The 23,554-nt window shown below is 39.6% G+C and overlaps 1 protein-coding gene across 2 annotated transcripts in view; it reads right to left on the bottom strand.

Moving 5' to 3' along the window:
- BMPR1A (bone morphogenetic protein receptor type 1A) overlaps positions 1-23,554 on the bottom strand; it is a 74,406-nt gene that overhangs the window by 19,766 nt on the left and 31,086 nt on the right. Inside the window, exons 2-3 of one of the 2 annotated variants that reach the window (XM_058810856.1) lie at positions 16,706-16,827; positions 1,649-1,847 (exon numbers count right to left, since the gene is read on the bottom strand). In XM_058810856.1, coding sequence (XP_058666839.1) covers positions 1,649-1,715 — 67 coding nt within the window. In that variant the 5' untranslated portion in view covers positions 1,716-1,847; positions 16,706-16,827. Of the gene's footprint in view, positions 1-1,648; positions 1,848-15,678; positions 15,739-16,705; positions 16,828-23,554 lie in introns of those variants that run through there. The other variant, XM_058810857.1, reaches the window with a different exon arrangement.

The following is a 23,554-nucleotide window of genomic DNA, read 5'->3' as shown; positions in this document are numbered from 1 at the left end:
TTATTAATCACTATGATCATGGAAGGAATTAATGTAATTTAATTTTAAGCCACTAAAAGACTTGTATATTTGTATTATTATTTCTATTTGAATCTAGAGAGGAAAAAAACTTTCTCCAGTTGCTATTGCTTATTATTAAAATGCTAAGTATTGGCAAATGCAGAGGAGTAACCATGACTTCAGCAAAAAGAACAAAGCATATTACTCCCAGACTCCTCAAGGGAACAAGGGAAGAAGCTGGTCTCCACCAGAAGCAGCAAGACTGCTTGAATACAAATAGAAGAAGCTCCACAGCAAAACATTATGTCTCAGTATTTTAGAGCAGAAGAGATCTCTGGAAGTCACCTGGTACCACTACCTGGTCAAAGCAGGACCAACTTCTCCATCAGACCAGGTTGTTCAGTCATTGCAGTAAAGTTCTGACTACCTCTAAGGATGAATATTGCACTACTTCCCCAGGCAGCCCCTGTTGTAATACTTAACCATATTCAGTCAAAATTTCTTTCCTAATTTCTCAATGAAATTTCCTTCAGTTTATTCCCATAACCTAATCTAAGCACCTTACAGCTACCTGCAAATATTTGTAAATCTATTACAGACTGCAAGTACACCCCAAACTGGGCTATTTCTGTCCAGGCAGACGTATCAAGCTCAGGCTTTGGAGAGACAGCTCTGCCATATTCTTTAATCTAATACTGCAGATTCACACCAGAAACAAAACAAAAAGATCAGAATTTGGGTACTTACCAGGCTTCCTCCTCTCTCCATTTTAATGGGTTCATTGAATTGTTATTCTTGAAAGTAAATAACTCACACAATATCTCAAAATCAAGCACTAAGCAGTAATTGATCTAAGTATGGAATGAGAATATAAACCCTTTTATACTCGAGTACTTAAATGGCAGTACCAAATTCGTTTTCTCTATTTTCTGAAAATATCTGGAAAGCTCTGTGTACTTAAACGCAGGAGGAGTGCACAGCTGGGACAGCAAACACTCTTACACAGAGACCCAACCAGGGATGTATATTTTCAATTCAACCCAATTTGACAGGGGAGTTAAAGTTCTAATGATAACTGGATCTCCAGAAGTTTTTTGATAATTGGTGTATGGAAAGACAACAGACATACAAGTGAGTATCTTCACTAACTGAAAACAAGGGTATCTGTGAGTAGTCCATGGCCTCACCTTGGCCCATCAAGTGGGCACAACAAGTTAATTTAGATTAGTTATGACACACTACCTCGAGGCTGCTGGGGGCATCAAAAGACATGGGGAAATGCACACTGCAAGTTCTTCAGTGGGTCAGGTTAAAGGGAATTAAATATTCACACACAGAGGGAACTGAAATTCAGAAAGTCAAGCCTTCACTTCTGCTGCTCATCCAACTTGCTCTGTCATGTACTAGGCATTTCTGGTATTGTCTCTTTTTAAGTGTTTGCTAAAATAGACCTAATCTATACTACAATGAATGACCACTAGAATGTCCCTCTTTTTAGGGAAGCATCCACATGGCACATCAGGCCAGTAAAGTCACCTGTCCACAAAACTAACTCCAAAGGAAAAAAAATCCTACTTCAACCACTGGAAAATGCACAACTCTGCTACAAATCAGAAAGATAAGCTTATTTCAACTAGCTGATATTTACCTTGAACATGGAGAATGATAAGCAGATAGGCTCCAAGCAATTGCTCATGAACTCTCAATCGAGTCATTGTTCACTTTTAATCCTTCCTGTGCAGGGCGACCGGCCCCTCTGCGTGACAAATGCTAAGCTCAGTGAAGCCTAATACAGGATTCAGTGCTTGACTGCAAGGATGCTTCTGGGGCTTTTCCACCTTTGTTTCCTGCAAAATACGATAAAACAAAATGTTTAAAAACTTCAAGTATTTGTGAAACAAGAAAAAACCCTCAAGATGGTCATCGTGCTGAGCATAACCAACAAACCCAACCAAAAAACCCTGTGTGTTTATTAACATCAGTATCTGAAAACATTGGCTATGTTTACTATCTAACTGAATAGCAGGGTTCTTCTGAAATATAAACTTTTGGTAACAACCCACAGGGATGTTTTCATATTCCTATTAAAAATATTAGATATGTCAACTCACTGGTCACAGAGGTATAATTTTAGACTTGCATATAGCTGTTAGAGGCAGTATTCAATGGATTTAACGTGTAAATCTATTTGAAAACTATTTTCTTTACAGAAATGAAATCTTCTTTAAATTATTTCCCATAAAAATTAAATGCAACTGGTGACTTCCCATAATACTAGGGGGGAAGCAATAACACCATGTTAGGCCACTTGTTGAAAACTGCTGGTAGAGAAGCTTTATTGCAAAAAATCCTCAGCCTCTCTGCTGGATGAAAACCAAACTTGCATTAAATTTAACAGTTAGTTTGGTTACCTAATATACTTATCTTGTTACTTTTTTCTCCTAGAAGAGTACTGCAGAAAAAAAGACAACACTAACTGCAATTCAAAATCATGACATCCTGGATTCCCAAGCTGTGTGCAAATTACACTACCGTATGTAGATGCCACATGCCATTTGCTCCACAAATAAAACATAATTCTGCTCTTGTGCAGTGGGTGAACATTCAGCTAGGCAGCCAAACTGAGTAAGAAGTCACTTTTTCAGATTGCAGTAGTTGCGGGCACGTTCTGCTCACAGAACTTTTCAATGGCGATGCATGAGGGGAACGTAATTGGGCCTCAAAGGACTAAAAAGCAGCTTGAACACCTCAATAGTTCCTTGCAACAAAAGCGAAGCTGCACAAAGAGGAACAGAGCCCTGATTTTGCCTCTCCTCGGCCTCGTTTCGGTGGGGTTGACCCCCCTGACCCCTGTCAGCCTGGCGCTGCTCATGAATGCCAGGACGGGCGTTCGCTCGGGGATGGGCAGCAATTACTGTTGGTGGCCGCTTCCAGCATCAATAACTCAATCTGTGTGTCGGCGAGACCCAAGAACTTTTCATTTTAATGAGTCTGCGGAGGCATTTAACATGGAGGCAAATTAGCGGCTGAGCCGGGAGGTGTCCGTCACTTCCAATTTCAGCGGGCACGGCGCCGCCCCGACCCCTGGCCTACTTTTCACACGTCTCTGACTTCTCCCTAATGCAGCCACAAAGAGGGAGCCAGGCACCCCCAGCCCCACGGCAGCCATGGGCCTGGGCTGCATTATCGCCAGGCTGCGGTGGGACGGACTCGGAATCGCGCACTGCGCAAACCAACGGAGCACCAGGAACTTCAGAGTAAACTTCCTGGCCAGGCAGAGGGAGAAACAGTGTGACAGCAAAAATATTCACTCCTTAGTGTCCCTATGCCACAATCCCAATTCTGACAGTTACTTGGTATGTCCTTCTAGCTATAAAACATCAGGCCAGCAACCTAAGTGCATAAGTATTAATGCTGGATTCTGTGTTTCAATGGCAATGAACTTCCAATCTTCAATAAAACGTGGAATTTGAAAACTGCCAACAGCTTTATGCAGCAATAAACAACAAAGGCTTTATTTATGGTATTCTATCAAGCAAAACCAAATAAATCTTAGTAATAGTCTGTTTAACGTATTTTAAAAATAATTTCTGTTTTGTCTAGTTTCAGAAAGAACATATTTGCACTGTTGTACATAGCAAGAGTATAAGTATTTAAAATTTGGTGATCTTGCCCCCCAGTTCACCAGAGGGCACACCGGCACAGGAACATGCATTTGCCCCTGTACCACACAGCCTGTCACAAAACAAAAAAAAGAAAAAAATTGAAGAAATTAACCATTTCAATGCAACTCATTCCAATTTCATGGTAATTTTTGTTCAGTGACACACTCTAAGAGAGTTTCCAGAAATGCTGTCCAAGTCTATTTAAGAAAAAAATATTCTCCACCAGTATTTTGTACTTGAATCTTCCTTCCCTTTTCACATATACACATACATAAAATATAATATTGTCTATAAAACCATGCAATAAAAATCAAAGAGAACAAATTCTAATTCCCCATTTTAAAACAAAAAATACCCTTCCAGACTCCTATTAAAGAGGAAGACTAGGAACCCTGGCTAAGGCACAAAACTGAAAGAGCAACAGCTGGAATTTCTCCAAAACCTGCCTGATATAACAGTTTAGAATGACACAACTAAATAAGCCCTTCAAATATATTAAAGCTGCAATTAACACTTGGAATGCTACTCTGCCAACAGAATGACGCTGAAAAGATTAAAATCCATAAGCCAATCAGGTGATTTTAAAGTTCTCAATCTCTTTTCTACTGTAGCCACGAAATGTTCAACTACAATCCACTAAAAAGTAATTTATTCATCAATGGTAACACCTGATTTTCCTGCACTATTTTATTATCCTTCTTCGTAATCGTTTATTGAAGAAAATGCTTTTATTATTAAACTGTGGGTTTTTTCTGAATTGGAACTCAGCAGTGAATTCACAGCACTATCACAGCAGTCCAGCCCAATGTTCTGTATGACTCCAAATATATAAAGCTGAAGTGTGCAAGATCTCTCACATGGCCCAAACCAACTCTGAAAGCAAGGAGTTCAGTGGTAACTGTTCTTTAGATGTGGCTATGTAATAATTTTAACAGCATGATCCCCAAGCCAAATGAGCTGTGCTCTTCCAAATTTCAATAAAGAATGATAGTGGTGAATGTAACAACAAAGATAGTATTGTATAAGGGGAACACATGAAAAAATGTCAGACTTCACAAGAATTAGAACATACAATCCACTTCAACAGACAAAACATTTCAAACCACTTGCAGCAGTACATGTAACACCAAGTTAAAGAATTTAAACACAACAAAACTAAAACTTACTAAATAGTTCTCTGATGTGTAACTGGGGCAAGAAGCAACTTAGATAAGTGTAAGCATATTACCTCAATCACAGGGACTGTTTTGAACAGGACTTGGAGATGAACAGAATGCCAGAGATAAACTGAACTGTCAGTCTAAATCAGTGTGCAACAACAGCTTCCCTGGAAGATTATGAAAAAACCTGATATGGTGCCACAAAGAAAATTACTCATTTGGATGAAGAAAAGAGGGATTATAAGAACAGTTAAGAATTCACTACAGGGCAGACAAGTAGTTTCAAGAACAGAGATTAGTAGCCTAGTTCAAATGGCATCTGAGGACCTTGATTCTTGATTCAGCTTGACTGAAGGATACTCACCCTTTTCATTAATGAAGTAGGCACAGAAAGCAAAAACTTGAAAAAATTGCTGACAAACAAATTGTCAGTTCAGCTGAGTGCTGTCTTTATGCAGGAAGATCTGGATCACGTGAAGAACTAAAGTAACAAATGGAATGAAGTACAACAGCATGAAAATGGAAAAGTCATGCACATTGGGAATTTCTGCTTCACACAGACTAGAAGCTCACACATAAGAGATAGCTATGGCCAAGGACACCAACTGATTACAGAACATCAGACACATCCACGTGATGTGGCTGGGAGAAAGACACAAACACAACTCTAGTCAGGAAAATTTCTCAGGGAAAACAGCAAGACATGACTAGCACAAAGATACTATGATTGATAAATTCAACACCCATCTAAAAGGATACTATCTCAAGAAAAGAGAGACATTAGGAGATAAAAAGAAAACAGTACAATTAAGACAGTTAAAACTGATGGGTAAATAACTACACTTTGACAACATAACAGGAATAAACACAATGAAAGACAGACAGCTATTCAATCTTAAGAAAATTACTGGTTCAACAATGAGCTATGGATTAGCTATTAAAATTCATTTGGATCAGAAATTAGAAGACAATTCCTAACCACTGGTTAGAAGGTTGTAGGGCAGATTTTCAGACTAAATAGAGTCCAAAAACTTAATTAGTCTTTATTTTTCAAAGGACACCATCTCATGTAGCTACAGGTGTCAGGACAGGAACAGACTGATCTGGGACTACATTTCATTATTAACGCAAAAAGGGCTATAGTTGGCTTCAGTTTATCCAAAGTCAAACAGTCAAATTTAATCAAGCCCCATAACAAGAAGAAAGTTTCAGTCTGTGTACTGTGTAATTCTGTCAAATACTTGTACAAAACTTACTTTTTAAATGTGTTTTTATTCTTCTATTGCAAGGCATGCTTACACAAACTGTTGAAAAGTGTCACAATGAAACACTCGAACTACCTATGCTTGAGTGCTGTCAAATATGTTAAATTAAACAGGCAAGGTAAATCCACCCCCCAAATCTGTCAAGAAATCCTATAGCTGATGGAGAAGCCTGCTGGTTATTGCAAGCCTGATGACTACACGGCCATCAACAAAAACAACTTCATGTAAGGCCCTATTTAGGCACTAATCTGTTCAAGCTCACGGAAATAATTCCCCTGAACTGTGGATTGTGTAAGAATTATTTAAAACTATTCCTGACTGCATAAATTTAAAAGCCAAGAGACTGTGTAAATGATACAAGTCCTTTCTCCTTCTAGAAACTAAAGTGAAATCTGAAATGCTAAACGAAGCTCAATTGTATTATATACTTCTCAAAAGAATAAAGAAATAAATCTTAGTTCTCTCTGTAGTACATATAGAACCATGTGTTTAGAACATGTGCACTGCAACACATTTGCTCATTCAGAAAACACAAGACCCTAACAACAGGTTGTTTGCAGCAGGGGAGCTCAGAGTCTTAGAAAAGAACTTCTTATTTCTAATCAGTGGGAAAAGCCACCAAAATCCACCTTGGACAGTCAAACAGATCTCCTGAAACAAAGATTTCCCACTGCTGGTGAATATCAAATCACGACAGAATTTAGAAGGCAAAATAGTAAATTATGATGTATCTGTCTGTTTCATAAACAAAACAGTTAACTGTGAAGAAATGAAAGCCTAGCTGCTTTCTACCATGCCCAGCAAAATTGGGTAACTGGGGACGCCACTCACTGCACTCCTGAATGCCCATCTTACTGTTACTCTGGGCTTCCCATTAACTTACTGCTATAAAGTTTCTTCACTTAAATTAACTGCAATGACATTCAGCAAAATTGTCTTCCCACTACAATTAGGTATTCAGACATATCCTAATGAGTTACAAACATGACACATTCTTTTATTTGAACATATTCAGAGAAAATGTCACTACACAATTTTTATTCACCTTGACACATTTCCCTCTTTTCTCAACTCCTTCACTTTGGAAGTGATTAGGTGGCTTAGAGCTTCTGTCCTTAGGACAATTAGCAAATGGACACCCATGTTCTTTCTACAGTGACATCAACTTCTTCTATTCTACCCAGAAGCTATCCTTCTCATATGTTTCTATAATCTATTTATCATTTTTGTTAGTTCCTTAATCTCATACCAGTCAATGTGAACACAGACAAAAGTCTCCACATGTAATGCATTCCACATCTAAATTTAGTAACTACAAATAGGGAATCATAACTTAAACCTTTTAGATCTCATTCATAAGAAACATAAGCAGCAAGGGAAAAGAAATCATCAAAACTGTTAGAAATTTTACATGTTACTAATAAAAATATTTTGGTCATACTATACTGCCTACAAGACTTATCACACATTTTGGTTCTGAGTTTCATTAATTTGATGCAAATAATATACCTGGGCTGAGGAAAGGAAAAAGCTGGGCCTCAATCCTGAATATGTTTGCTCACATTTTATAAAGGTAGACAAAAGACACTAAAATAAGTGCGCCAGTGCCTTCAAAATTACAAATGCCTTCATAGAAAGAGTTTCTAATGTGCAACATGACTTTTAGCACTATTAAGACTAATGAATGTTTTTACAACCTTGAAATGTTTTTTTTTTTTAATTTAAGGACAGTTATTCATTAATCTAGGTAAGAAAGACCAAAAAACCCAGATCCAGAAATTGACAGGGTAACCATTTATTTTACTTAAATCCCATGATCATGGCTTGCTTGTGCTACAGCTCTAACTTCTGCCCAACCTAGAAGAAGAAATTCACAACTTCTTTATGTCTCCAAAGTGAAAGCGATTATGCAAATTACGGAACTCACGAAGAAGAGAGTTCTGAGAAACTGGGTTTTTGTTTGGCGCTCAAAGAGCACATTTTTCATTTCACGATGCCTAAGGAAAACAGCCTGCATTTTTGGTCGCTGACTTTAATCAATCCGAAAGCACGCTGGACAAACCGCTGCTCGGCCGTGTGTCGGTGCCATCGGTGTGTCCCGGCGGAGGAGAGACGGGCCGGGGCCAGGGCACCTCCCTGTCCTTCCCTGCCCAGGCCGGCCCGCAGCCCCGGCTCCCGGCGCGCCTCACGGCCCGGCCCGGCCCGGCCCGAGCGCTTCGCCCACAGGAGGGAGGTGTAAGCTCATTTCCCAGCAGGGCACCTTGCTAAAGCCGCCCTCTCTCACGCACAGCCTTTAGAAAACGTGGCTGCTATTTAAAAGACATCACTTGAATTTCAATTTCTGGTACAAAGAAGAAGAAAACAACAGCAACAAAGCTGAGACAACTCAACACGGAGTTTGGGAGTCAGCTTTTTTTTAACGTGAAAAAAAGCAAGACTATAAACTACTTCTCTCCCTCCTGCCCTCGCCTCCTCCAGCCCCAACCCTGGTTTTCTAGGTAGTAAGGTTTTTCCAAGCGCGCTGGCCCGCCGCCAGCTCCATAAAGCGAGCGGGAGGCGCTCCCCCCGCGGCCCCTCCCGGCAGCCCAAGGCGCCCGGCCTGACATGCTTTTCAAGGCGTGCTAGACTGCAGCGCAGACTTTCTGGCTCCACTTCCATTGTTTGCACGGCTGCTTTGCTCCTTATCCAGAGCCTGGATTAGCATAAGAATACTGTCTTCCCCCTCTGCAAGCCAGCTCCCCTCTAGAAGACCTCCACCCCTTAAGAATAAACATAGGGTTGGGTTTCTTTTTTTTTAGGGGGTTTCTCTTTAAATCCCTTTTTCCTATTCAGGACTTGTAGAAACCAATAAAATAAATAAAACGCTAAACAAGCGAGGCTGACAAGGCTCAGAAAGGCCCGATTGCATAGATTAGTAATTACCAAGGTCAAAGGAGTCAACACCTGATAATGCACGGAGCCCTCACTCCCCACACTCACACTAGGGACATCAAAGTTATTAATGGATATGCTTTCCATATGGAGCTGAAAATAAATACATTTAGGAAGGGGTAACAGAAAGGAGGTTTAAATCCCCCTTCTTTTTAATTTACACCTGGAAGACAGAGTTTCAAATTTCTGAGAACAGACAGGAAGCATTACTTATGAAGACAACACTCAGCCAAAAATACAAACCAACCCCTCTAAACTGCAAGTGGTGATGCCTTTACACAGGGGAATCTGCCTGCTTACACATCTGCAAACCCTTTCCCTCTGGTATGTGACAAAGGGACTGTGGTGTCCCTTTTAGAGAAAGTGATGTGATCTAGTATTAAAAAAGGCCGACAGAAGAGCATTTCACAAGGATTGAACTGCTTGCCCTCACAACGCCTCAAACTGTCGACATGGACATATTTTTTTGTTCTGCTACTCAGCACCCAGGTGAATTCATGTGTCGTTTCATGAATAAGATAAAAACACACTTGTAAATATTACTTCATAAGCAAGCAATGTAATTTTTAAATAATCGAATTCTGCACTCCCCACTGCAATAGGTGAGAAATGAGCTTTCTTTGACAGTATTTGCTCGACACATACAAACAGCAGACAAGACTAGCAAGTTCAACATCATCAAGATTTGCTAATACAAAACACTGCTATGCAAGGTAAGCCTTAATCCTCACTTTCCTTACCTGCTTGCCATGGCCATGGAGGCACTGTACTCTGTTGAGAGGAGAAACTCCCAAATTCCCTGTCTAGCTGTTCCCACAAATCACTGCCAATAACACACAGATATCCTCAAAGGAATGGTCTCCATCAGATTTCCAAAGAGGCATTTTAATAGCTGGATGGGAAAAATAAGTGAAATTGTAGGTGCTGCTTGTTTATCCTCCTCAAAACTGCTCTGGCAGGGAGAAGTTATTTTTTTAGGTGTTCTTGCGACAGAAACAAAATTTTAGATAAATGTAATTTGCAAATTACATTTATCTATTAGGTTTGTTTGTGTTAGTTATCTCACCCTTAAAATTACAACCTTTCTTATTCTTTGGAATTTTAATGAATAGTTGACTAACTTTTGTCATCTGTGACCCTTCACTTCACTCTAGAAACACATGTTGGGGATGTTTTTATGAGATTACAAACTCCAGGCACAGAACACGAGCAGGTTACCACCTTCACAGCAAGGGCAAAAGAAGTGAGCAAGTATTATCAGTGGCAAGGTTAGAATAGCCTAAACTAGAATCATTCATTATCTTACATATGACCTGCAAAGTGTTCAGATAGTCTCAGTATCAGAGTGATAAATGCTTATGTGTAAAGTGTGACATGCTCGCCTACAGAGTTACCTCACACATAGTGGATATATTAAACTAGACTGCTATATTAGAAAAGTGCTTACACAGGACAAATAATGTACAATTAATTATATGCTGCATTCAGCATCTATTTTCATCTGCAACATTTAATTTCAATGTGACATATGTAAGAAAGTATTATTGCTCTGGGAAAATTTTCCAGGACTCCAAATGTCTGAGTGCTATCTCACCCTGTCAGTGCTCTGCAAGTCTTGCTGAGATAAAAACAGATTTTAATGCAAACTTAAGTAAAACTCTAAGTGCACTGTAGATCCGCTTGGTTAAATAACTACAGAAACAACATAGCATGCACATGCACACAAATACTCCTCTTAAGTTTGAACAATGTACTTTCATCAAATATACCTTCAAAGACATTTCCAAACCCAAACACAGTAATCTTTCAATAGGTAGACAAAAACAGAGTTCAAAGGTAATGTTTACCTCAACAGTTATAATCCTCTATTTCCCTGCACTGAAGTGCTAAAGCAATACTGTTAATTTTTTTTTCACACAAAATTCAAAAGCAAACAAGAGCTTTCTGATCATGAGATTAATAAGATTAAAAATCACCCATTTGTAATCTACCAACTACAGCAGTTCATTTCTCAGTGCAAAAAGGTTATTTTAAATACACTGTGAAGCATTTTTCATCAACTGTTACACAGTAGAGCTCAGGACTGCAAGAAATCAACATATAGGGTAGAAGCTTGGTTTGGTTTTAGATTAAGTGAAGTTCACATTCAACTAATAAAATCTGGAATTTTTTTTCATTCAATCTTTGCTTTTCTTTCCATATTGTAAGAAAGCACCTGGACTAAGACACAAAGAAACTAAAAACGCACAGAGATTATATTATATATTCCTTCTATGAATTTCACTTGATTTCCTGCTTTTCTCTTTGACCATCACAGCATACGACTTAAACTGCCCATACTCAGTATTACAGGGATGACTTGGACACTATTTTTTATTGCAAACATTTCCCCCACTCTCCCATCATCCTTAAACGGGAAGGTATCTCCTCTGATGTCTCAACAGCTCCTTAAGCTAAAAATCTTCAAAGCAAAGCCATGTTCCTCCTAAGTCATGTCTGCATTAACTTTGGCAATCCAATTATTTCCCAGTTTTAAGATCACATTCTTAAAACTGTCTCATTTTGCCTTTTCTTATGTTACTTCTGTCAATGTTTTATTCCATCTAAGGGTGATTTATTCCTTCCACATTTTCACTATCAAAAACTTCTTTCTTTCAGGATTCTTTAGCTTACATGAATCACCTCTAATAGGATGGAATTAAGGCTGATTCAAATAAAATCTGTGAAGGAAAAATTGAGGTTACAGGAAAACCACAGATTCCATAACGAGAAACAATTTTTGTTGCTAGTTGAAGAGAATACGGAATTATTTTTGGCAGAGAGAAAGGGGACAGAAAAGCCATCACTATTGAACCTTCTCTATTAAGCACTATATAGTATCTTGTAATCCTCTACCACATCCTAAGTATTTTTCCATTTCCCTTTTTTCTTTTGAGATTTTTCACACATTTGAGTTAAGCACTGTACTGAAAGCAAACCAGCAGATGAAAGGCTGCAGTCATTTATTGGGTCAGTGTGACCAGGTTTTGGTAGCAGGGGGCTAAAGGGGTGGCTTCTGTGAGAAGCTGCCAGAGGCTTGTCCAGGCAATGCCAGCTGGCTCCAGGATGGACCCACTGCTGACCAAGGCTGAGCCGATCAGGAATGATAATAATGCTGCTAAGATAACATATTTGAGAATGAAAAACAGTTATTGCACAGATGTGCTTGCAGCCAGAGAAAAGAGGAGGAAGAATATGTGAGAAAAACAACTGTGCAGACACCAAGGTCAGTGCAGAAGGAGGGGCAGGAGGTGCTCCAGGTGCCAGAGAAGACTCCCCTGCAGCCTGTGGTACACTGTGCTGAGGCAGCTGTGCCCCTGCAGCCCACAGAGGGACCATGGGGATGCAGAGATCCACCTGCAGCCCATGGAGGAGCCCACACCAGAGCTGGTGATGTCTCTGAACCCACGGGAAACCTGGGCTGGAGAGGGTCCTGGCAGGGACCTGCACACTGCAGGTTTACTGGCAGGACTTGTGACCCCATGGAAGACTCCCATCACAGCAGGCTGTGCCTGAAGGGCTGCACCCCAGGGAATGGACCCAAGCTGCAGCAGTCTGTGCAGCAGAGGGAACGGTGATGAACTGACCACAAGCCCCATTCCCCACTTCCCTTCACTGCTGGAGAGGGGAGGGAGGGCCCAGGAAGGAGGGATGAGTAGAAGAAGGTGCTTTTAAGATTTCTACTTGTTGCTCACCTCTGATTTTGTTAGTAAGACATTCCATTAATATCCCCAAATTGAGTCTGTTTTGCCTGTGATGGCAAACAGTGAGTGACCTCTCCTGGTCTTTATCTCCAGCCATGGAGAGCGGCGTGATAGAGTGGCTTTGGTAGGTGCCAGTGCAAATTTTAAAGACCAATAAAGCAAACTTTTTTTCCCCCTTGCCCATTAGAAAAGTCTTATTAATTCAGAGATTGGTAGTATCAGCAAACATGAAATTTACTGAGGGGGAGGGGAAACCAAGTAGATTGCAAGTGTACATTTGCAAATTCCAAAACAACTCAAAGGGCACAGAACTTCAAGACACCTGTATAAATATCCCTTTTCTCATACAAAGACTTCAGGGACTCTCCTCTGCACAGGCAGATGCCTTATCACTTCACTTTCATCCCACTGAAAGCCTGGGACTGAACTGTTTCTGTAAAAAACGTTCATATGCTTTACCTGCCAACTGAAACAAATAATTGTTTTTCAAACACCAGCAACTTGAATGAGCATGTTTGAACGAGAACAGGAATTTCAGACCTTAGAACAACAAAATGTGTTTGAAGCCTGGTGAAGTGTAGCCATTTGGGAACCCCTCTGTTCATCTACATCGTGGAAATTCTCCTAACAGATGTGACTACTGACCCCTCTACCATTACTCTAAACAGATTCAGATTTTTACTCAAGATACCCTGAAATTCCTATACTGTGCTGTAAACTCAAAACATACATATTATAAGGACATGATAAAAATATCCTTTCTTTACATAGACTTGGCTATGGCGCACCAAGTACTTTTTTTAAAGGAGGGTACATACATCTGGTTTAGAAATAAGAAAATTAGAATGTTTCTATCACAGTGTCTTTAAAGGCATTAAGGATATTATAAAAAGACTTATCTAAATCAGTCTTAGATTTTGATAAGCTATTAAGGTAAGCTGCTATTTTAAAATACATTTGAAATTGATCCCTAGAATTATTTTAATTAAATTCTGTATCAAGTGAAACATTTTAGAAACACTTCACCTAACATTTCATGAAACTTACTGTGCCTTTACAACCTTGGAACCTCTGGAGAAGGACATTTTTGACTTTTCAACCTAGTTTAGAGGAACCTACTCCACAACTAACTACTTAGGACTGCTTCAAAACACTGCCATCAGAAAGAGTCATTTATCTGCTTTGTTTTGGCTCAAGGGGAAAAAAAGGAAAGAAAACAATTCTTGAAAGCAAAATTAATCCCTCCCTGTATTAATGTCCAGTTGAAAACTACATTTTACTATTCCTAATCCAAACACTAAATAAAAAATAAGCAAAAAAAGGCAATCTGGTATGTTTCTAATTACATATCCAAGTTACAATCATCTGGTTGCAAAATATATTCCTATCAACATAAACATCTTCAGACTGCATTGCAAATGCATTCCTTGTATGCTTTTCTCACTGTAAGATCTTAAATTGTTCTCTATCCTACCCCATAAAATTCCCATCCTCAGATACAGAAATAAAATAAACAATTTAGTTTCCTTTTACTACACAGGAACTTGTCTAGATTTATTTGAATTCTGTTGTCCTTGACACTTTTGAGAGGAGCTCCTGAGCCAAAGAGAGCCAACATAAAAATGCAGGGATTCTCAGCAGCTTAATCTGACCTTGCTGAGCCCAACAGTCTTGACCTAGCAATAGGAAGGCTCTTGTTTTGTGTGGTCTGAGGTCAGGATGATGAGACTACTGGAACAAGCTGGGATAGGCCAGGGACAGTGGCAGTAAGGAAAGTCCTGTCAGGGGGACACTGCAGAACAGAGCAGCCCCAGAGTGGAACCACTGGCACTTCCTGTTTTGATCAGCTGATTCACAAGATGACACAGATGTCTGGTTCCTCCACTCCTGGAAAATGCTTTGAGCACACTGACCTGTATTTCCCACTTGTGGTTTGAGCCTCAAGTGGCTCAGCCTGTTTGTTATGGAATAACTCCTAGCAAATAGTTTGCCACCAAGGAAATTCAATGGCAGCTAACCCAACCTTATAAAATAATTATTTCCTAACAGAACAGAGAGGATCTTAGGTAGCCTTGATGATTAATAAGAAAATCATTGCAGGAATACCATTTCATCACTGGCATCCTTCATTCTGAAGCACCTGGAATGTGTTTCTGGCTATTGAATGAACAAGCTCCATCACATAAAGTTGTTCCTACCACTACTGGTTTGGAGGACACAGGAACAACTCTAGGGACAGAAGAAGCTGAAAAGTAGGAAGTTATTACTAAACTGTCAACTTAAGTTGAGGTTTGAGGTCTTTAACATCCTTCTAACTCGTGCCTTGCTGCAGGCAAGGCAAACTAAGGGAGTATTTGACATTTTAATGGGTGGTGCTGGAAGTCATCCAAGTCCAGTTTTCAACATCCCAAAGAAAATAGAGTAATCATGCAACCAAAATCTTTCTGTTAACTAAAAAGACAATACCATATGGGACATCAGTTGCAGAAGGGAATTGAGCACACATAACCCTACTGATTACATGCAATATACTAATCAGAATTTCTCCAGCTGCATTGCACTAGAAATGCACAAATTCACAGGTGTAATTAAAACAGAGCTATTTACCCTACTGAGTCAGAGGAAAGAAAATTTTACACTGAATCAAAAAATAAAGTAGAATTAGCAAAAGTACAATGAAAGGTTTTATTACAGAGATCCCATATTAAAGAAAGATAAAATAAACTATCTTGAGAACTGCCAGACATTTGATACTCTTCACTGAACCCTAAAATGGAAGGGACAACCAAATAAATTTAATCCCAGTTTCTCTCTGTAAACCAATCAGGAGCTAACAAACTATCAGGCAGCAGTTTTAAATGCAAACAAAAGACACCTTTTATATATAGCAAATATTTAAAACTAAACCACTCACCTTTACTGTTTTTTGTAGGTGTCCAAACTCATAAATGGGCTCAAAGACATACCTGAAAGCAGGTCAGGCAATGAAATACAATACTGCTGATCTGATTCAGGAAGCACATAAAATGTCTGATCAACACCTGGGCAGTGTACCCTGCTCACATCTGGTATTTATAGTATTTCCCTCTTTTGGCACTCATGATCAATTTTTTTCTTCTTTGTCCCTTTGCTATTGAAATTCAGCTATAAAAGGTATGAAAACAAGAGGCAGTACATGGGAGCAGGAATAATTAGCACAAGGACTTGTTTTTATTTGGTTCTGATAAGCTCCCCCTCTTCTTGCCATTTGTGTGCTTGTGGATCTAGAAGCCCATAATCCTTGGTAAAAAGAGAACCAACTGTGTGAAGATAGAGAAATTTTGTGGTGGAGTGGTGTTGGCATTTTATTTTTTCCCAGATCAGCTGTTTACATACAGGGAAAACAAAAAGCAACCTCCCTCCCTCAACTGCTTCTAATACTACTCATCTTTTTTAAAGACAGTGGGCTAGAAAGCAGAAAAAGTAACTTGTGAAGGTGGTTGGGGGTGTGTGTTTTATGTTTCCCTTTTCAAAACAGTATTGCGCCCAGTTTTCAACCCAACTAGTTATGCTTATGCCCTGCCACTTGACACTGTGGAAAGCTTCTTCCTAGTCATATCAGCAAAATAATAGCCTAAACTAATAATCAACTAAAGCACTAGTAGTAGTCATGACTAAGCAGATTCTACAATTCTACAAATTTCAAACAAAATTTGCCTGGTATCCTAACTCTTCTCCAACGTGCCTTTGTACAACAGATGTCTCTGTAGTTGAGGCTGAGTTGTCTTTTTTCATAACTGAGACACAGAGATTAGATCAAACAGGTGTTTTAATATGATATAAAAGACTGTCACTAGCATAAAAGAGGTGGCTCTGAAATTTTTTATAAGATATGGTGGCTGCTTATCATGCTTTTTATCCCTGAAATACTCAAAATAAAATTTTGCATGCATTAACCTTACCTCCAAATTAGGAAACTGAATGAAACTGTATTGTACTTCAAGCTTCCTCCAGAGTGTTTTCATCTGTACTTCCACTTCATTAGTTCAAAGGTGGTATTATGGAAATGCATATTTTTACTGATCTGCAAAATACAAAGAGAATTTGATTAAAGAGATGGCTGAAGAAACTGTGCTGACAGTTTATGGTCTAGAATGTGAACTGCACATTGCAGATACCTGTATCTGGAATTACAAACACCATCTCATGTGATGAGCTGCTCCCAGCTAGAAACTTCCTAAGAGTCATGCATATCCAATAGCTGCACAGTTACAGCAGCTGACACAAAAAATAATTTAAAAATAATTTTACTGTTATCAGTGATTGCTCATATTAAAAATGAACCAACAAAAACATTTATATCCTTTGGCTGGAAAATACCTTTGAGATCATTGAGTCCAACCTATGACCTAACACCACCCTGTCAACTGGACCATGGCACTGAGTGCAACTTCCAGTCCTTTCTTAAAACACCTCCAGGCACAGTGACTCCACCACCTCTATGGGCAGTGCCATCCCCCTTTCTGGGAAAAACTTCTCCCTAATGTCCAAAGAAAGGATACATTGTTGGTGACACCCATGGAAAAAACAAGCCATGTACAATTCAATCTTTATTATAAACACCAGAGAATCTGTAAGACTGCAGTTCCACACCAAATATCCACTGGTGTCACACCATTAGTTTCAGTGCACCAGAAACTGCAATATACAAAGAAATAATTGATTGGTTTTTGTAGCTGTGCATGGGCATGATTTCTCCTGGGAACTGAAAAGCAAGCCAAGAATTTAGACAAAGGTACTGGCAGTCAGGTGGGTTTGATTTTTGGTTTAAGTATTTAAACTGCTGTACATCCCAGCATCAGAGGAAAGCCTGGCACAGGTTCTTAGCCAGTTCTCTTAAGGACTGTGAGCAGGCCTGACTTGTGTCAAGTCCCAGCATTTTCAGATGCATTGCTGATAGCCAAGATGGGCTTACAACCTTTGTTACTTTGATTCCACAGTGAGCAGATGCCACCTATTGCCAACTCTTCCCATTTTATCAGTATCACAATTTCTGAATGTTTCCATCATCTGAAGCTTTTGAGAAGATCCTACAAAAATTTTACCATTTAGAAGTTCCAGTCTTATGACTGTGATCATAACCTTGAAAATCTCACAAAGGTTTGAACACCACCACTCCAGCTATACTGTTAAACAACATACAACCACTCATACAGTGTAGAGATGGAATGACTTTTGAATACCAAGGCCAACAGGAGGGGGGCAAACAGAAAAAACATGTGTATGATTTCCACCAGAGAGTTTCAGCATCCACTCTCCTTCTCTTTTCCTTCCTAAGCACCATAAAGACCTTTCCATTACAAGAAGGTCAGAATACTTCTGTCTCCACATCCATTTATAAGCACTGCTCCTCACACACTGAGGTTTAATAGTCTTGGTAATAAATAATAAATTTGTGCTAAATGGTAACCCAAAACCATCCAGAATATCAGATAGCACCAATTCTTAAAGACAACTGTCTCCTCTGAGCAGACAAGCTGACATTTGACTTATTTCTTCCATGGTAAAATTGAAAGAACATCCTAGCCATGCAATTGTGTTTGCAGAGATTGTTTTTGCTTTTTAAAGTCAAGAATCTGTAGAATATACCTATCTCTTCTCCTCCCTCTAACAAAGGACCTCAAGTTCATCTTCTGATGGACTCCAAAAGAAAAAAAGAAGTTGGTGTGCTTTCTCTTTTTACAACACCTCCAATCTCCCTGTATCTAGTATCTGATTAATATAAAGCCCACTTTGTATTATTTAAAGAGTTTGCTTTGCAAGAGTAAAGACATTTCTTAACAATGCAGCTCAGGGTTTTTTTGTTTTGTTTTTAAAACCACGTCCTCCTTATATTTTTCCAAACTCCCAAACAGATGAAGTAACTGTTCAATTCTCTAAGTATTCATTGCCTTTCCTGATTCCAGCCCCATGGATCAGATATCTAAGCTCTCTTACTAAACAACTTTATTTTGGTGAACTTCCTGATCTGCACCACTCTAGGTATGGCTGCATTAGCATTTAATTCAAATGAGGACTGCACTTTTGAAGTCCATCTCCCAAACAAGCCTCTTTTCCTTGCTTTGCTTTACATTGCAAAGCAGTCATCAAGTACATGAACCAGATTTCTTTTGAATGAAATCAGATCAGAGAATGAGCTTCAGGTGTACATTGTACACGCTCCAACCACCAAGAGGAATTCAGCCACAGAATCAGACCAGGACCAGCTTGAAACAAAACTCCCACCACCTGTATAGCACTTACGCCAGGTTCTCAGCACCTGACAGGTCTGATCTTATTACACCACTCTGCTTGGTAATGTGAACACAGATTCTTCTATGACTTACTGAATTTTTGTGTCAGTTCCAGATTCATCTCTCCCCTTTTTAAAAGGAAAACTACAAAACCTCTGTCAGATATGGGACAGAAGTTAATGATAATTATTAAATTACAGGAGTGACCTCACAGTGTTACTATTTCTTCCACTTCTTCATCAGCATGAAATGCTACTTGAGAACATACTCAATTTTACAAAAATCAATTTACTTAAATATTTATTTTTATACACTTATCCAAACTGCTTAATTATTAATATAAAAGTTCTTCAAAATGTTTAGTACCATTCTTGATGGCATCTTCCAGAGAAGTGCCATCAAGTGCAAAATGAAACAAGTGAATAAAATATTTGCACAACTATACCTTCACTGTATTAGAATTTGCAAACCTACAGCAACTATAAGAGGCACAACTTCAAAAGTACAGAGCCTCCCAGTGCTTGTCACTAGTTACATATTAAATCCAGATTTATCTACAAATTGTTCTTAATGCCAAGATTAAATTTAAGATCTTTACATATTATCAACTGAAAAATATCAGCACTCAGCTGGGGAAAAGAAAAATCAGAATAACATGAACACACTAGCTACCTAGATAACCCAGAACACTGCAGATTTTCTGCCGCTGGCAGGCCCCAGGGAACAGTGAGAATATCTGAAGTGAGTTGATTTAAAGCTCACTGAGGAGTGGGGGTGGTTCCCCTGCTAGCAGAGTGCAGGAAGCAGCAGCTCTGAGCAGGACAGACAGACCGCAGGGACTCGCAGCGGCAAAGCTCGAGTCAGTCTAACGTGCCTTGAGGAGCAAACTTACTCAGCCCGTGGATTCATTTTTTCTTGTCTTACCACGTATCTCCAGTTACTGCTTCCCTTCTCAGCAGCTCGTTTCTTCAGTTCCAGGGCCACATCCAGCTCATTCCCTCACCTGTCTCTTTTGATGCCAAAAACTTTCCTGGCACTTGATTTCGCCTGCACTCTGTTCATTCCCACTCTGCTCCAACTGCCTCACCAGTTTCCAGGTGGATTACTTTATTCATCTTAAATTATCTTTCTTCCTGAAGGAGCCTGCTACTTGTTAAATGCAGTGTGTATTTAAGGAACAGAAGTTTGTAAGGTAACTTAAAGTAACATAAGAGTTAAACTATTTCAAGTGCAATTAAGTACATGATCATACAAGGACTCATTGGTACAGACAGGGTTAAGTACTTGACCATTCACTCCAGCTTCCAGTTACTTCTTTCCTGCTCTTTCACCTCCTCCAGCCATCCTCAGAGCACTTCTGCAGGGGGCCCACTCAGGTAAGCACACCTTTATTTCAATTTATCAAACAGAACTTGTTTTGGAGTTTCTGTAAATTCAAATCATGGCACAGACACAGGCTTGGGTGATATCAGACTCACAGATATCAGGAAAAAAAAAGGTCAAAAGCATTCGGCATCTGAGACTTGGGGTGGGAGCAAAGGGGAAAAGGAGAAAAGTGTGTGGTGCTTGCAACACATCTCTGTGAGCAGTGTCAGAGTTCATGGCCAGCTGACAGCTCTGGTAACCAGAGATGGGAGAGGTTTCAGAAACAGAATTATTCCCCCCAGGTAAACTATAGCCCTAGACAATAGGCTTTTTGTTAGCAATCTATGCACAATGAAAATATGCTGCAGACCCATATGGTAGCCTGGAAGATGCTTCAGTTAACAATCTCATGACTGCCACTAGAAAATACAGCCAGAATTCTTGTCATCTGTTGCTTTTACAGGACTACTACTGCTCTGAAATATAAATTGAATTGCAAAGGGAAAGAAGCCATACCAAAGTTCCAACTTTTACTTCACAGTTCATGTCCAAATATAAGAATTTATTAAGGAAACCTTTTTCAACAAGTTTACATGAGGGCTGAACCCCCACAGCATGCTGGGAAAAGCAAACATCATACTGTATGGCAAATTTGGGGCTTGCTGGTTTTGTCTGTCAAACAGTGAAGGTACATGAGCAAGAACATCTCACTGAACAAACAGCCCTTCCAAATACAATGAGACCAATTAATGAAATGAAATAAACTGGCTGAACAAACACTTTGCAGTCCCTGGACACCATGTCTTCCAGGTAGCAAGAGGGGAAAATGAGATCCTGAGACATGGCTCAAGCACATTTATTTGATCTTTGTGGCAAGGTAGTTCAAAATTGTTCAAAATCATGCTAGTAAAAATATACCTCCATGAAAGCTAATTTTAAAAATTACTTTTATACCTACCTTCCCTTAAGCTTTAATTAACAATCATTAAGTTATTCTTGCAAGGTATTAAAAATGCAAGGGATTATAAAATATTCAAGCACTTCATGTCTTACAGTTCTTCACATCTGTATTACACTGGTTTGGCCTTCCTATATATCTGGTCAAAACATTTAAATTAGTTCAGAATACCACTGATCTTTCCAGCACTTCCAGGTTGTTCTTGGAAAGCCTAGATTTTGTTGTTTTTATTGATTACTGCATGGATCCTTGACAGCAAAAAGCATTCTTAATCATTTGCGAGAATTTCAGAAATTCTACCAAGAAGCAATTTGAAGGAAATGAGATATCACACAAGACAGAAATAATACAGATTGAAATATCAACTGGGGCATTCCAGTACTAATCTAACCTGGCTGGTTGGTTGTGTAGGCAGGTGGAGTAATTAATGTGTGCTGCTGCCACTAATGGAATCAACTCCTGATTGACCTTGCAGTCTGACAGAAAATATAGGACCAATCTGTACAATTTAAAAAACCCACAGAAACTGTTTTTCCTTAACTCAGATCACCCTCTTTTTTGAGGGAGAAGTTATTCTCTATCTGAGCCATACAATCTTTTCCTTCCTGACTCTGTTTTTTATTTCATGAACATGACTAGCTGGAAGTTCAATGGACCAGGCCTAGCACAGCAAAAAGTTTTTTTGCAGAGCAGAGCTCCTCTTGCCTACTCAAGAGGTATCAGAAGACTCCTCACATCATTTGTCCCCTTTTGATAGGAGGGGAGAATCTGTGTCCTAGAACAACCTGAGCTTTTCCTTCTGAGGCATTACAACCATGCAAGCACACACAGACACAAGACACCCTGAAGAGGAAGCATCTGAAGGACCAACACACCACGTAGCAACTAAGCAAGCACTCTCCCCGCCCTTGTTAAACATTTTTGTTTTCATCATCTTCAATGCCTGTTGAGATAGAAGACAAAATGGTCTACACAATGAAGCTCCTGAAATAGCATTGCCCCGGGCATAACCAGAAGTATAAGAGCACAAAAATTCCTGAGTAAGGTGGGATTGTGCAGTACCTGACAGGAAAAAAAAGCATTTTCCAGAATGACTCCAATGTGCATAAATTACAATACACCATATGTGGATGTGACAGCCTGGTCAGAGAACGGGAAAACGGGATTTGTTTTCTCACAATGGACTTGTGAGACTTTTTAGGGAGTTGTAGAGAAACGATGATAACTTGTTAGTATAAACAACCTGCAGGTGGTGTTTTCCTGTTCTGTTTTTCTGTTCTTCCCAAGGACTGTTTGTGAGAAAGATGTTTTTGTTAATTAGCCTATCAATTAGAATGTGTGGAACCTATCTATAAAAGAAGAGAATTTTTGTATTAAAGCTGCCGTTGTGCAAACCATCCTGGTGAATTTGTGTGATTTCTTGCTCAATGGTGACAACCATACTCTCCACAGCATCCAGTGGCACAAATAATTCATTATAGGGGCCATGAGAATCCAGACACAAGGCTCATTTTGCCTCTTCAGCAGGGCTAGGTAACTCCACCAGGTCTTTATTTTGCCCTGGCAGATGTAATTTTCCATACCAGAAGGAGTCTAAGCCTCCTGATTTCTTAGAGGATATCTTCAGTGTTTTATTTTGGCATGCCTAGCTATATCATCTGTAGTCATCTGAAGGACTCCACAAGCTCCTGTGCTCCCAGGAACACTGCAGAATTCCACTCAGTCTTCTTAAATATTATTCACCAGTGAGCCAGCAGAAGCTGAAAAATCAGCTCACTCTCCAAACTTCAGAGGTAAAAGGAATCTGACAACAGCTTGCTGTTAAAAGAAAAGCAGTTACCCTCAAAAGGAAACCCATCAGCCTGCAGCAGTCGTGACAAATCAAAGCCACCAGTTCATTCTGTGCTGAGAGGTGAAGTCAGAATTTGACTTGTCAAACTTTGTCAAGTAACAACTGGGCAAAGGCCTTTGCTGAGCAACTCCTTTCATCACATCCCACAGCTCTCCAAGTATCCAAAACAATTTCTCCAACAAATATACTTGGTTTTCAAGAGAGATGTAAAACTCAACTGCTTTAGCACAAGTTTGGAGGTACCTGGCCCAAAGCTCCTCCACCCACAATCTCAGCCTCCTCTTGGGATACTGATGACAGAGTGGCCCCACAATTACAATTAAGTCTTCTGCTGTGCCTGACA

Source organism: Ammospiza caudacuta, chromosome 9 (assembly GCF_027887145.1).
Source record: "Ammospiza caudacuta isolate bAmmCau1 chromosome 9, bAmmCau1.pri, whole genome shotgun sequence".
Lineage (NCBI taxonomy): Eukaryota > Metazoa > Chordata > Aves > Passeriformes > Passerellidae > Ammospiza > Ammospiza caudacuta.
Note: the sequence above shows the minus strand (reverse complement) of the source record. Positions and strands in the feature narration are given on the sequence as shown.